Consider the following 13,221-nt stretch of genomic DNA (forward strand, 5'->3'; position numbering starts at 1 on the left):
CTGTGTGTGTGGTCTGGGTGCTAAATAAAAAGAAGAACATTAAATAAAAATATGTATAATGTATTTATATATATGCAGGGGTGAAAGTAAGCCGGTACCGGTACGGCGTACCGACAAGAAATTACGACGCACGCACAGGCCCGTTGCGACAGGGCAAGCAAATCAAGCAATTGCTTGGGGCGCTGAGCTGGCTGGGGGCCCCACGAAAACGCCTGGTTAATAATAAAATGCAACGACAAACTGCGTGAGCGCCCCTTTGATAGTGAATGCAGTAAAGTGCAATGACACTGTTATCGGGATCCTCCTCAAGGGGCTCCTCTCATGATCTGTGCTGCTGGCAAAATACAAAACCTCGTCGGTGGGCAGTCATCATGAAGCGGAATTATGCTTCAGGAAGCCAAAAAAGGAAAAAGAGGAGGATAGTAAAAAACAAGATAGCGCTAAGTGATAAATTACACTGAATAAAAGTGCCAGAGACTTAGTTTTAACATGCCGTAGTAAAAAACAAGTGACATTCAACTGTCATTCTAGCGGGAGCGGATTGCGGGACAAATTTTTTCTGCCCAAATCAACAAAGCTGCCATATGATGGCACTTGTCTCTGCCGATTGGGCACTCACATGTGCTGTACCTGAGTGACCCTCATCAAAAACAGATACAGGTGGGTTAAAGAGTGATACTAGAGTGATAAGAAGTCCTATTAAATGCTTGATAAGTAGACTATAATGCAGTAATTAAATAAATAAATAATAAATAATTAGGCTAAGTGAAATGTCTGGCGCGCGCTGTTAAACCTGTATCATAGTACCACCAAGAAATAAACCCTGTATATATGATATATTGTATATTTATGTCTTAATATTTCTTTCTTCAAGAATGCTTAAAGAAATGCTCTCTTATTGTAGGGGGGAATGGAGCTAGAGGACAAAGAACGTTGTCATTCTAAACACAAGGCAAACGTCACCCCTGATGCCGTGCCAATTTGACAAATTACTGAAGCCATTACTTCTTAATAATCTCCATTAAACAGGACTGAACAGCACTACAAATTAAAGCCCATTACCTGGCAAGAGGGTGACCTCGTCTTCCTGAAAAAAAAGTATATGCAATCTCTATATTCAACACATTACCATTACCCTGCTGCAGGGCCAATCGGAATCCTTCTCAATCTAAAACTTAATCTGTACTGATTGGTATTGGGTGTGACTTGACTGAACAACAACTGTAGCATTCCTGCTTCTCCACCATTCGCTCACACAGCATTTGCTCACACAGCAGTGTAAGCAAGTAAGTAAGGTACCTTTCACAGACCCAGGTCACAAAGTACTTCACAAAAGTAAAATAAGACCATAAAAACAGCAAAAGAAAACAGACAACAAAAACATAAGCAAAACCAGACCTTTAAAAACACAAAATTGCACGAGACAGCACCAGATGAGACACGGGTCAATTTGAATACATTTGTTTCCAGCTGCATTTTTTAAGTGTCAACCGACACTGCAGAACATATCTCTACAGGAGCGTTCTGCAGTGCCGAAACCACCACTTTTAAAGAAGAATCACTTTTTGTTTTTAGTCTAGCTGAAAGTGGAATTTGTGTGTGCACGTGTGTGCACGTGTGTGCATGTATTTACGCACCGGGAGTGAGCAGGATCACAGAGGTGACGATCAGAGAGCAGATGACCAGGATGACCAACAGGGCGATGGCGATCCCTTTCCAGTTCCTCTGAGGAAGAGCACTACCCACCAAGTCCTGTCACACACACGCACACGCACACACACACACACACACACACACACACACAAACACACACACACAAACACACACACACACACACACAGGGCAGCAGAAGGAGAGAAACTGTAGTTGATTACTGCACATAATATGATCCCTCTATGTTATTGAGCAAATAATGACTATCCGGCCATTTCTTATGAATCTACATTTATTTACACTCAGTGCCCTGGAGCCTGCAGTTCAGCCTCATAACTACAGAGCTACTTGGTACCACATGCACAGACCACAGATCCACAGCAAAAGAAAAATAAAGACAGAGAGAGAGAGAAAGAAAGAGAGCGATGGTTATGTCGAGTAACACAGATGGAGAATGGAGGTCAATCAGTATTTTCCTTCTACACACTCCCAGTAACATCCTGAGGACACACTAAAACAAAGCTGCCTGCTAGACTGAGCTGTGCCATTGTTACGTACCAGTCAAACCACAAAAACAGCAATATGGTGGTATGGTGGAGGAAGACACCGTACAGTCAGTGTGGAAGTTTATTTGTTGGTTTTGGACAATCTCATTTTGACATTAAAATAGCAATTCAGAGAACTGATCACATCCTGCCGGATGCAGAACTGAGGTTTACCTTTATTATGAATGTGTTTAAAATCCAATCTTTATGGACTCCCTTGGTAAATGTTATCTATGAATGATTCATTAGCTCCAGTAAGACTGCCACTAGCTGCAGCATGCCCATGTTGCCTCATTACACCTTGGTCCTGGTCTCCTTCCTTATGATCTCAGGGCCCTGCCACCACCCCCGCAAGACACACAGACACCTTCCCTGGGAACACGGCAATCAGCACACAGCTTTGGATCAATAAGGTGTACCGTCCCCCTTGCAGTTCCCTGGCAAACTCTGCCCATGGTGACTCATGTATTTGTGTGTGCGTGTGTGTTTGCCCCTCTACGCCTATCAATATTGATACCATATAGAGAATGAACATAACTTATTATTTTGTGGAGCTTTTGTCCGCCGTTCATTAAGGAAATCAGAGATCTCGAAAAGTATCAAATTCAGTTCGATTTAAACCTGACCCATGAGCTCCTGACTTGAAAAGGATCAGCAGATTGAAGCCAGACGTGTTGACGCCAATTTAACAAGCCAGAGTGAATAACTCTCTAGCTTGCTTAAGTCTCCTTCCATCTACATATTATGTTGCTCTATGGTGTAGTACAATTTAAGGTCAGGTCCATAAACCTTAAACAATTTAAACACTGGAAGGTTTTTTGACTTCATAAAGTCTTAACTACAGTACAATACATCATAGAAACCCTTTGGGCAAATTCAGGGCATGAAATTACATTAAAGATAAAAAGATATACCCACAACAGTGATTTTACTCCCTCACTTGGCATTTCCGTAAACAAACTCCCAATTATTGAATCAAGAAGATCAGGTATCTTTTAAGGAGGAAATATGGATACGGTAATCAAATATCAACACTCTGATTCTGTTGCTTGGCAAACTCTTGTTGCAGCATTAATTAATAAGATGATGACTAATAAAAAATTGATCAGTATGATCTGATCAAAGCATACAAAGGCTATCATTGTATTTTCTGATGGAGTACTTTGCACAATGTTAACATTAATTTACGCAGGTAAAGGATATTTACCCAGGTAAAGGACATCTGTAATATCTGTCTCTCAGGATTTCTGTGGAAATGCCTGTATGGTTTCACCAACACTATAGTTGTCTTACACCTGCAAGCAGTGGTTGGTATCTGACTCGCCCACTTGATTGCCATCTCTCCGTTCCATCCATCATCACCTCCAACAATTAACCCAGCCCTAAGGCAGCAATGTCGACACCACAACCCCTTTGTCCAGAATCAGTTCCAAACATGACACGTGTTTAATACATGTTGCCAATACAAAACAGCAAATGGTTGTCTTTCGATGCTCCCAAAGAGCACACAAAGATCTCATCAACGGAAAAACACTTACCAATCTGTGTTCTGTGATACATAATACATAAAACAACATAAATTGTTGATTAGTTAACAAAATTGGAATTAGAACTGGAACATGTTTGGTAGACACTTGGCAGACAAAAACAAAACAGAACCCCCAAGCTTCTTCAGACAATCCTTTTGTTTGTTGTTGTTGAAACATAGTTTGCTTGTAAGGGCAAATTGAGAGACTGAAATATCTCGTAAAAGTACAAGAGGAACTGAAGGACCAACGAGAGCTTCTTCAGGGGACTGACGAGGGAATACTTCCTGCATTAAGCTGTCTTCTCAAGTTAGCTTGCACAAGGAGGGAAGCTTGCAACTGTGATAACAATACAAGCTTTATCAATAAATAACAGACAAAACAATATTCCTCCATTATCAACAGAAGACACAATAACAAGACAAAGACTGCACATCTTTCTCTCGTTTGCACAAAAAGGTTGAAAAGCACAAGAGGGAAAACATTCTTTCCAACTGTTTTGTTTTTATTTTCATTTGCCTTTTCCTGTTCTATTTTCAGGTAGGCAATAAGAAACTGCCACCCTCGCAGGGCGTGACCCCCTGTGCTTCCACTTCTCTCCTTTCAATTCCTCTCTGCTGCTCATTCTACCCATCTCTGCATCCCCCTGTTCACTACTGGAAAGTGTGAAATGGATCTTTCCTGATCTCTGAGCACCTGGTTGTCAGAGGAACCAGGAGGGTCGTGGCAGAAAGAGACAGAGAGAATGAGAAAGTGAGAAGCAGCAGTAGGCCTGTCACAGCTATGTAGACTAGCATTAGGTTGAGCAGACTATCATGATGGCCTTCAATATGAAGACAATAGAGACACACGGCACCCTCAATTACAGGAGTCTAAAGCCCAGCTGAGTGACCCAGGCCTGGACGCCAGGCACTTGTCATGTGATCCATACCCCCATCAAAACACAGACAGCATGCAAACATCTATTAATCATAGGCGTTAATGAGTGGGAAAAATAATGTGTGCCAGCCTGGTGTTGGGTTCAGTGATGGCAGGCCATCTGTCTGTCTTTGCCAACGATTTAGAACACTCCTGTTCGCAGCGGAAACTTTGAGCCTATGTCCATCAACTTGGCCCTGAGTCTGAATAGCACCAATTAGTCCATTATCGGCAGACAATTAGCACAGAACGGTCTTTAAAACAGACTGACTAGTGACAGATGGGTACAGATCTAAGGCTTACTAGTGCTGAATAGATATTATGTGTCAGAGCTAGAGGATCCTTATATATCAGGCCTACAGGTACCCAGCACTGCATGTCCCAGACACAGTGCTATACAATCAAGACTCATTTCCTGATCTCTTAAGGCCAGTTACAATTAATATATGATAATATGTTATATTCCAACAATTTCAATACATTAGAGTTCTGTGGTAGGAATTATGAGTTAATTCCTTCATGTCTGAGTGTCAGCTCAGCAGTGTTGTCTGACATTCTTAGACAGGAACATTGATATCACGTTGTTTTCCTACAGGAGTGGAACACAGTGGGATTAGATCAAGAGCTGATGTCCCAAAACTCCGCTGATAGCATCATTGGATATTCTACATCAAATGGAAAACTAGGACATATAGTTACAAAGGGACAACAAATAAAGGCAATGTTTGCATTTAACCATACTGGATCACTTTTCAATCCATACATTAGCATTGAAAATAATACAATTCCAGATTGCCTTCTTTTACCAGATATGGAGTCAAAAGTCTTCACTTCAGTATGTCTGTGCAGGGTATGTGTGTCTGTCTCTGTTCCTCCTACGTTACATTCTATGTTACTGTCAGTAAAGTGATATTTGACCTTGAGAACAAAAGTACAAAGCTTCTTTACTGGGTACCAGGTAGATGGACAACAGGAAGTGTCTGAGCTTGTGTTACAGGAATGGAGAAGCTCTGCTGAAACAGAATGCAGCTTTGTCTGCTGCTGCGCCACGAAGGACCACACACACGCCTGTACATACACACGCACAGAGGCACACACACATACACAACTTTAAGGACCTTCATTCATTATGCTTTAGCCATTTTAGGGAAAATGGAACAATAAGCTTTGAAGATATAGACTGAAAATCAAGCTATTTACTTTTTTCAATTCCCATTTTCCTTCTCAAATAAACATGAGTGTTGCTTGTTGGTACCTTCAGTATGGGGTGACAACGCAATAAGCATCTAGGTCTTGTGGGCAAGTTGATTGATTTCCTGGATAGCCTTTACTGAAGCTAATTGTTTAGTTTGAGCCCTGTATAAACAGATGTGTGGAATATCTCATAAATCAAAATGCTTCATGAATTTGAGTGTGAAACAATGACTAACCTACAAGAAAGTCGGTTAGAATGAATTGCAGAGTTTGTTCAATGGCAGGTGTTCAACTGCCAATTACGTAATGTCTTAATGAACACCTTTAGGGCAATTCAAAGAGTCCAACTGTAATAATGTGTGACTCTTATGTTCACTACACTTCTATTATAGGACATCTCTATCCGGGTTGACAAAAAGAAGCTAGCAGTGAATGAGTTTGCGAAACAATTAATTTGCTGCAGCAAGAACCATAGGCATTTGAATAAGAAATCCTACAATTCCAATAGGTTATAGGCTTCACCTCGTTCTGTTTTTGAGATGAGGGAGTCACTCTGACCATTCTCACAATGAGCTAACATTACTGCAGACCATTATTGCTAAACCCAAACTGTTCCTTTAGAAGCAAATTTTAGCAATCCTGAATAAAAAAAAGAAGAAATTACTGATCAAGTTCTTAAGTCAAACTGGCGCTTTCAAACTTACAGCCTGATTCGTAGTGGCACACACCTGTTATTTATATTAATGAGGTGTGGTCCTGATTTCTGTTGATGTTCTTAGATTCCTCACTATTCACTTTGTACAAGCACTTGATGAGAAATGTGCACAGCCACAAGTGTAAAGACGGCATTCTTTATACTTCTATACAAATCTAATCCCCATTCTGTGTTGTTGCATTTTAAGAATATGGTGCAACACTGCATTGCAGTGAACAGGTGAGATTGTTGTGACATTGACTGTGTCTTTGTCTTTCCTTAGCTTTCATTGGCACGAGCCAAAGTTTGAGGTCCAAACATAACACTCACCCACCACGTATTCATATGCTAGCAGATTAAAATAACAGTCTAACGTGCTGACCACATACACTTGGGAAAACTTTTTTTGAAGGAGAAATCTCGTGACAAGGCTTTAGCCAACGTCGCCATAGAAACAAGAGTTGAGGTCTGGCATATAGGCCAGTGAGGGCCATTGTGAGGATGAGTTCTGAAGAACAACAAACATGCATCCAGTTGTTTGAATCCAGCCAACTGAAATAAGTTGCTGGGCTGGGTACTTGCTTCAGGGGAATAAGTAGGAGGTGGATGACACTGTATGTGTGAAGGTGTGACGAGAGCTGTATTTGAGCTGAAAGCTGGGAACTGTGAGTGTGTGCTTTTGTGGGCAAGCCTTCTTGTGTCTTTCTGTTTGTGTGCATTGATTGATTCTTTTATTTTTGTGACAGGCACAAAAGTGCCAAACCCTCATGGGTTTACAAGACAAAGAGTACAGTTGCAGTGGTCAACCGTGTCATTATATTTTATCCTATTACAAAATTATAAGTTATTTTACAGCTCAGTCTAATGTATTTTCTGTCTGTTCTACCAAGATTGGCAAATAAACTCAGCTACAAAAAAAGTTTCCTTCCTGAAGCATAAACCATAACTTGACAATCATCCACCTAAAATAAATTGTCATAAATGGCAGACATTTTATTAAAAAGTACATCCCAGGGGTTTCCAACATGGACAAGCCAGTTTAACAAAAAAATAAACCTAATTCTTATTTTCTAAACCTGTGTAATTTCTAAATACCTAGCTCACTCTACAAACAAAGCCTATGGAATGGCAAGGAAGTTGCCAGTCTCTAGGGATACTGGTAATATTCCTCAGCATAACTGTGCACATAGGGATCTTAGACCACACCATATCAACAGACCATTTTCTCTATACATGATAAATATTTTGCTCCTAATCTCCTGAATATAATTAGTAACCTGTTCAGGAAGATGAATGACAAATCGTTCAAATAAAATTAAGATTTCAACTCATTAACCAAGTGATGACAATGCAAAATTCCCAAAAACTTATATTATTATTATTATTTACTGAGTCTTTGATTAGACATCTTCACAAGTCTTAACCAAAGCCCAAACCTTTGACATTAATGTCTGATGTTTGGAGGTCCCCATCCCATATCTCCACCAATTGGTAAAACTGAAGTAAATGTATGTAATCCCAACAAAGACTGACAGCTCTACGATGCACAGTGTTATATGTACCATGGAAACCGCAACATCAGAAGCATAGTCAGACACAGTACATACACATTAATTAAGGAGTTGTGTATAAGTATGGAAACCCAGATTACCTAATGGTTTAGTACAGATCCAACTGCTCTAGCTACTGACTGAGCTGGAAAACTTGACAGCTTCATCTAAAATAACGTACTTCCAATGATGTTTGTCTAAAATGTACTATTTTGTGTTTTGTCCTGATTCACCATTAGCCTCCATTTCCATCAAGCAAACAAAAATTTGGAATAAATACATAATAATAATAATAATAATACAGCAATGTAGCTGAGTGATATCTTGGGGTATTCTTTTTAGGATTTAGGAATTGGTTTAAAAATGGAATGTGCCACTGTAGGAATACTGTCATTGGCCGGTTTTCCCGGATTTGTTAAGAAGTTCTTAACGCTTGATCTTCTTAAGAAGCAACGCTCTTAGAACGTTTTTAAGAAGATCTTAGCGTTAAGAGCTTCTTAACAAATCTGGGAAACCCGGCCATTGTCAACTTGATTGAGCATATGTGTGTGTGCCTGCCCTCATACATGTCCTGGTGACCTCACTACAAGAAGAATTATGGCTGATTTAAAGTTTGATTAATAGAAAACCCAGTTTGGCTGTGGACACATTGCAGAACAAATGTTTAAGCGTAGATGTGCCAATACTCACAATTCAATAACTACCACAATCTTTGTGACTACTAAGTCAAGGTGAATTTACAACCAGTACATACTGGCTATTAGGCCATCGAAACAGCATTCTGTATTGAAGCAGCTACTTCAAACCTTCATTGTTAATAAAATCAAAATAAAGGCAAACTAACATTCCTGATAAGATTGTAGGCTGTAGCTATACTTACACAGATCAGAAAGCATTAACTGTAATTGTGATGAGAATTGCCTCTAATAAAAGCAGTACATTTACTAAATCTCTGAACATGTGTATAGTCCACGTTAAAATGATACCGTTAAGTAATATATTTGTGTAAAAACGGCACGAGCTGGTTTAACTATCAATCGGTTACACTATTCCATTGCGCGTTGCAAACCTTCTGAAAAACAGATTCTAATGTATCCTTGCACATTTTCCACCAATAACCTGCCTACCTGGTCTTGTTGAGCCGCTTTCGCCGGTGGATTTTGTTCCTTAGCAGAAGTCATGATAACTAACCTAAAGCCGTTAAACAACTGTCATCCGCACTCAGATTGGACTTCCACAGAGTGAACCAGGCTTTCAGCTTGAACGCATTGAGAGAGAGAAAGAGAGAGAGAGAGAGAGACAGAGTAAACTTCCACTAATCGAAGAAATGTCACGGTCACTGGTGCTAAGGACAACGGGAAGACTTTGTCCCAGCTAACCTGTCTGCTATGTGCCACGGGTGCTGACAGCTCTTTTAGACAATTCCCTCACCACTGCAATTGAGCAGCATCTGGAAGTCAGGCTGTCTTTCTTATTAGATTGAATATAATGTACTAATACATCTACTAAAAGAATGGCTGGCCATAGCCTATCCTACAATTAATTGCCTGTCAAGAGCGACGGAGATAAACTACGCTAATTCTGTAAGGCTTTTTGTTTCTATAAATGCCTTATTGACAGATAACCATCCATTTTGAATAACATTTAAGAGTCAGGTCTCTAATTGTAACGTGTACATCAGCGTTTAGAATGCATTGCATTGCAGTACAACTATTTCCGCATGTGGGCGAAACCCTTCGAACAGACTTCAAACCTCTAAATTATTGATTGTTACCTTATTGTTCATTAATGCTCACCCTACTCAGCACGTCTTTTGCTTTAAACTTTCTTGTCTGTGCGCAATGTGCTCGCCTAGAGTGTCCTGTGTAACTTAAAAAAGGTTGAACCATTTGTCCTCTAATTTTTTTTGCTTGTCCCCTTTTATTGTAAGTGCAAGGTCATGGCCAATGTGTTGTTTCTCTCCGATGTAGCACCGGAGAGATTCGTACTTCAGTCTATTTATAAATTCCGACTTCTCGTCTTCCCACTGCACAATGCGCTCAAAAGAGACTGGAATGTGTAGACGTGTCATTATTTATTCAGTTCACTGAATGGCGATATGTGTCAATATTACTGAAGCCATCACAGGCACCAACCAAACGCAAACATATGCGAACATATCAAATGAGAAACCGTTCTTCTAAATAATAATCTTCATCTGCGAATCAGTCAAACCTCATTTGAAACAATTGTACAGGTTAATGCCATTATACAGATAATATGTTTCAGCGTTAAATAAGGTTCAAGTAACTTTCAACTTCTCAAACGGTTCAAACGGTTTAAATAATGTGGTCAGTTTGTAAAATTATACTGACAGATGTGTCATCTTCAGGTTGACATAACGTTTCCTTTCCTTGCCAGTGGTATGGATAACTAAAACAATTCCGACCCATGAATTATGTTAATTGAGCATGACTGACTTCCATGTTTCCATAAAAGGTTGATGTTTTAATATGTAGTATGAGTGTGTAGTGTATGTAGAGTATGTCAACTGTATGTCAATTAAACAGCTAAATAAAGCATTTTGTTTCAGCACGCTAAGAGACAGATGTAAAAAGCTCCATTTGATTCCTGTGTGTTTCTCTGTGATGCACTGCCTGCTGGCCCCTTAAGAGGCACCACTCCTGTCCTCCTACGTGGAGCATAAATAGTTTCACATCTCATCAAATCACAGTGTTTATACCCTGGCTGACTTCCATCTCTTTCACCTTTCGTTACATCTCTGTACACACGCCACCTGCGTCTCATTTAGGCCAGCTTGTCAGTCTATTTCCATTGTACAGGAGCCCCTCTCTTGGGGAGTCATCTCCACTACTTGGGCAACAATCTCCACAGAGCTGCCCTGATGAAGCAACATTCCATACGTTCTGAAGAGGAGGGTTTACAAAAGCTTGGTATGTTGAAGCATGCATATCTATTGAGCTCCTGCCTATGACACAGAGAGAAGAGTGTTGAGGAAAGTGATTGGAGGTGAGTTGGGGTGACGATGTAAGGGCATGGTGAGGTGTGCAAGGTTGTGCTCTTAAGAAGACAAGAATAAGTCTGCTGAACTTGTTCAGTTAAAATGTTTTGCTAAAAGATGTATTCATGATTATTACAATTAAATAGTTGTTGTCATGTAATCACATGTAAATAAATCAACATATATGACTTGAAAAATAGTAGTTCTCAAATACATCAAGTAATATTCAAGACATGTAGAAAGTTTTTTTTAAATAAACCTAGTAATCTGAATGGAAAATGTTGTCATGGCAACTGTGAACTCAGTGCTTCGAGTTATTTGCAAACAGGTCTGAGGAGTAAAAATTCTCTCAAAAACCCAGAGGTATTAAGCAGCAAAGTCAGCAGCAGCCAATAAGAAAATATAATTTACTAGCCTTCCAAACAGACGCTGATGAACCTTACAAATCTCCTGATTTCACCTTAATTGGACTCTAGAAGCTTTGGAACGGCTGCTAATAAGAAAGGATTTGTCTGTGGAAATCTTGTGATTTACTATATTTCTTTCAAGAGTTCATGTCTATTTAGACAACTTCCACATAATATATTTCAGTACGACGTGAGATGGCCAGCTCCCCTGTGATTTTAGCACCAGCATCAAAAGCTCAACTGACCATAATCATAACAGCTTGTAACCCCCAATAAATAACAGTAAACTGTCTCCCCTGCCTTAGGTCAGTGCACATTTTCACTAAAGCTTGTAAAACATCTCTCAAATAAAGGTAAAGACTCCGCCACAATGATGGATGTGGGGCCTGAACATGACAGTAGGTGTCTGGCAGCATCTTTCCTCCAAACACACCAGGTACAGAGAATACCAGAAATCAAATTCACTTGGAGTGGCCAGGGAGAGATCCTACACAAATGGGCACTTTGGGCCAAAGTACTCTTATATTTTTGTACCAAACAAATAGTTTTTATTATTTTTGTCTACATCACACATTTTGTCACACAAAAAAAGACACAAAATAATAGTGTCTTAGTGTTACTCCTTATTCCCATGGAACCTTTCATATGCATATATATATATATATATATATATATATATATATATATATATATATATATATATATATATATATATATATATATATATATATATATACTGTATATATATATATATATATACTGTTAATATATTTCATACAGTGAAAGGTGTCTTTGGACCACTCAAATCACATTCACCCAACAATAAGTCACAAAATGCCTTCATAAACATAAGATTTAACAATGAATAGTGTTTGATTCGTTTTCAGCTGAGGGAATAGGTAGTTTGCAAATGTGCTGTAACACCCAGAATTTGTTAAACATCATTTTACAAAAAGCTATGAGCTCAGTGTTGATACTCTGTGTTGTGAATCCATAGTGGTTCAATAATTTCCATCGGTCATCAGTCTTAAATATCTGGGGAAGAAGGATAGAGTGTGGACAGAGGAGAAGGATAGGGAGTGGGCAAGGACAGGACAGACCACAGTCAAGGCAGATATGGGTGTGTTAACTTGCCAGTAAGTGATGCTTGCTTCATCACTGCCCAAGTTGCACAGTTTATTTACAGCATTTCAGTCAGGAGGACTTTGCTCCAAATGAGAAGAGGAGACAATGCAGTCCCTGTGATTTAAAAGTGTTGAAACCCAATTCACAACAGGAAGAATTCATGAGCTCTCTTCTAGTTCATTCAAACGACATGCTGTTGAGTATAGTGGCCTGGTGTGCTTGCAAGTATGTAGGCCACATAACGCTCCATCTACCGAGGTAGCTGGACAGGCTCTGAGGGAGGGTTCGAGGTCTGACCGGGAATCCAGGAACAACCTGTTACCATGGTAACTGCCATTGTCAGCTGTCGAAGCAGTGGTATTGTCAGCTATCATGTCCCCTTCGCCCTCTGGTGTCTATCCAACTAAAGACTAAAGTCCATAAACGGGCCTGGCTCGACACTTCGCAGCCACTGCAGCTGGCAACCCCTTTACACTGAGAACATTTGCAAGCCATATAACTGTCATCATCTGGTCAACTGTAATCCTCATCCCTGCCCATCCTCCTGTAGACAGTGCTGATGGGGTTTCATCACGGTTCAGCACAGTTTATCTGCATTAAAAGGTCAT

The 13,221-nt window shown here is 39.9% G+C and overlaps 1 protein-coding gene across 1 annotated transcript in view; it reads right to left on the reverse strand.

The window, feature by feature from the left end:
• The window catches only part of LOC146270820 (A-type potassium channel modulatory protein DPP6-like), a 30,940-nt gene extending 21,608 nt beyond the window's left edge, over positions 1-9,332 (reverse strand). The window contains exons 1-2 of the mRNA XM_084707232.1: positions 9,208-9,332; positions 1,638-1,752 (exon numbers count right to left, since the gene is read on the reverse strand). Of these exons, the coding sequence (XP_084563358.1) occupies positions 1,638-1,752; positions 9,208-9,261 (169 nt within the window). The 5' untranslated portion in view covers positions 9,262-9,332. The remainder of the gene's footprint in view (positions 1-1,637; positions 1,753-9,207) is intronic.
• Between the last annotated feature and the right edge of the window lie 3,889 nt (positions 9,333-13,221).

This window comes from Hypomesus nipponensis, chromosome 10 (genome assembly GCF_054491055.1).
Source record: "Hypomesus nipponensis isolate SF chromosome 10, ASM5449105v1, whole genome shotgun sequence".
NCBI classification, from domain to species: Eukaryota; Metazoa; Chordata; class Actinopteri; order Osmeriformes; family Osmeridae; genus Hypomesus; species Hypomesus nipponensis.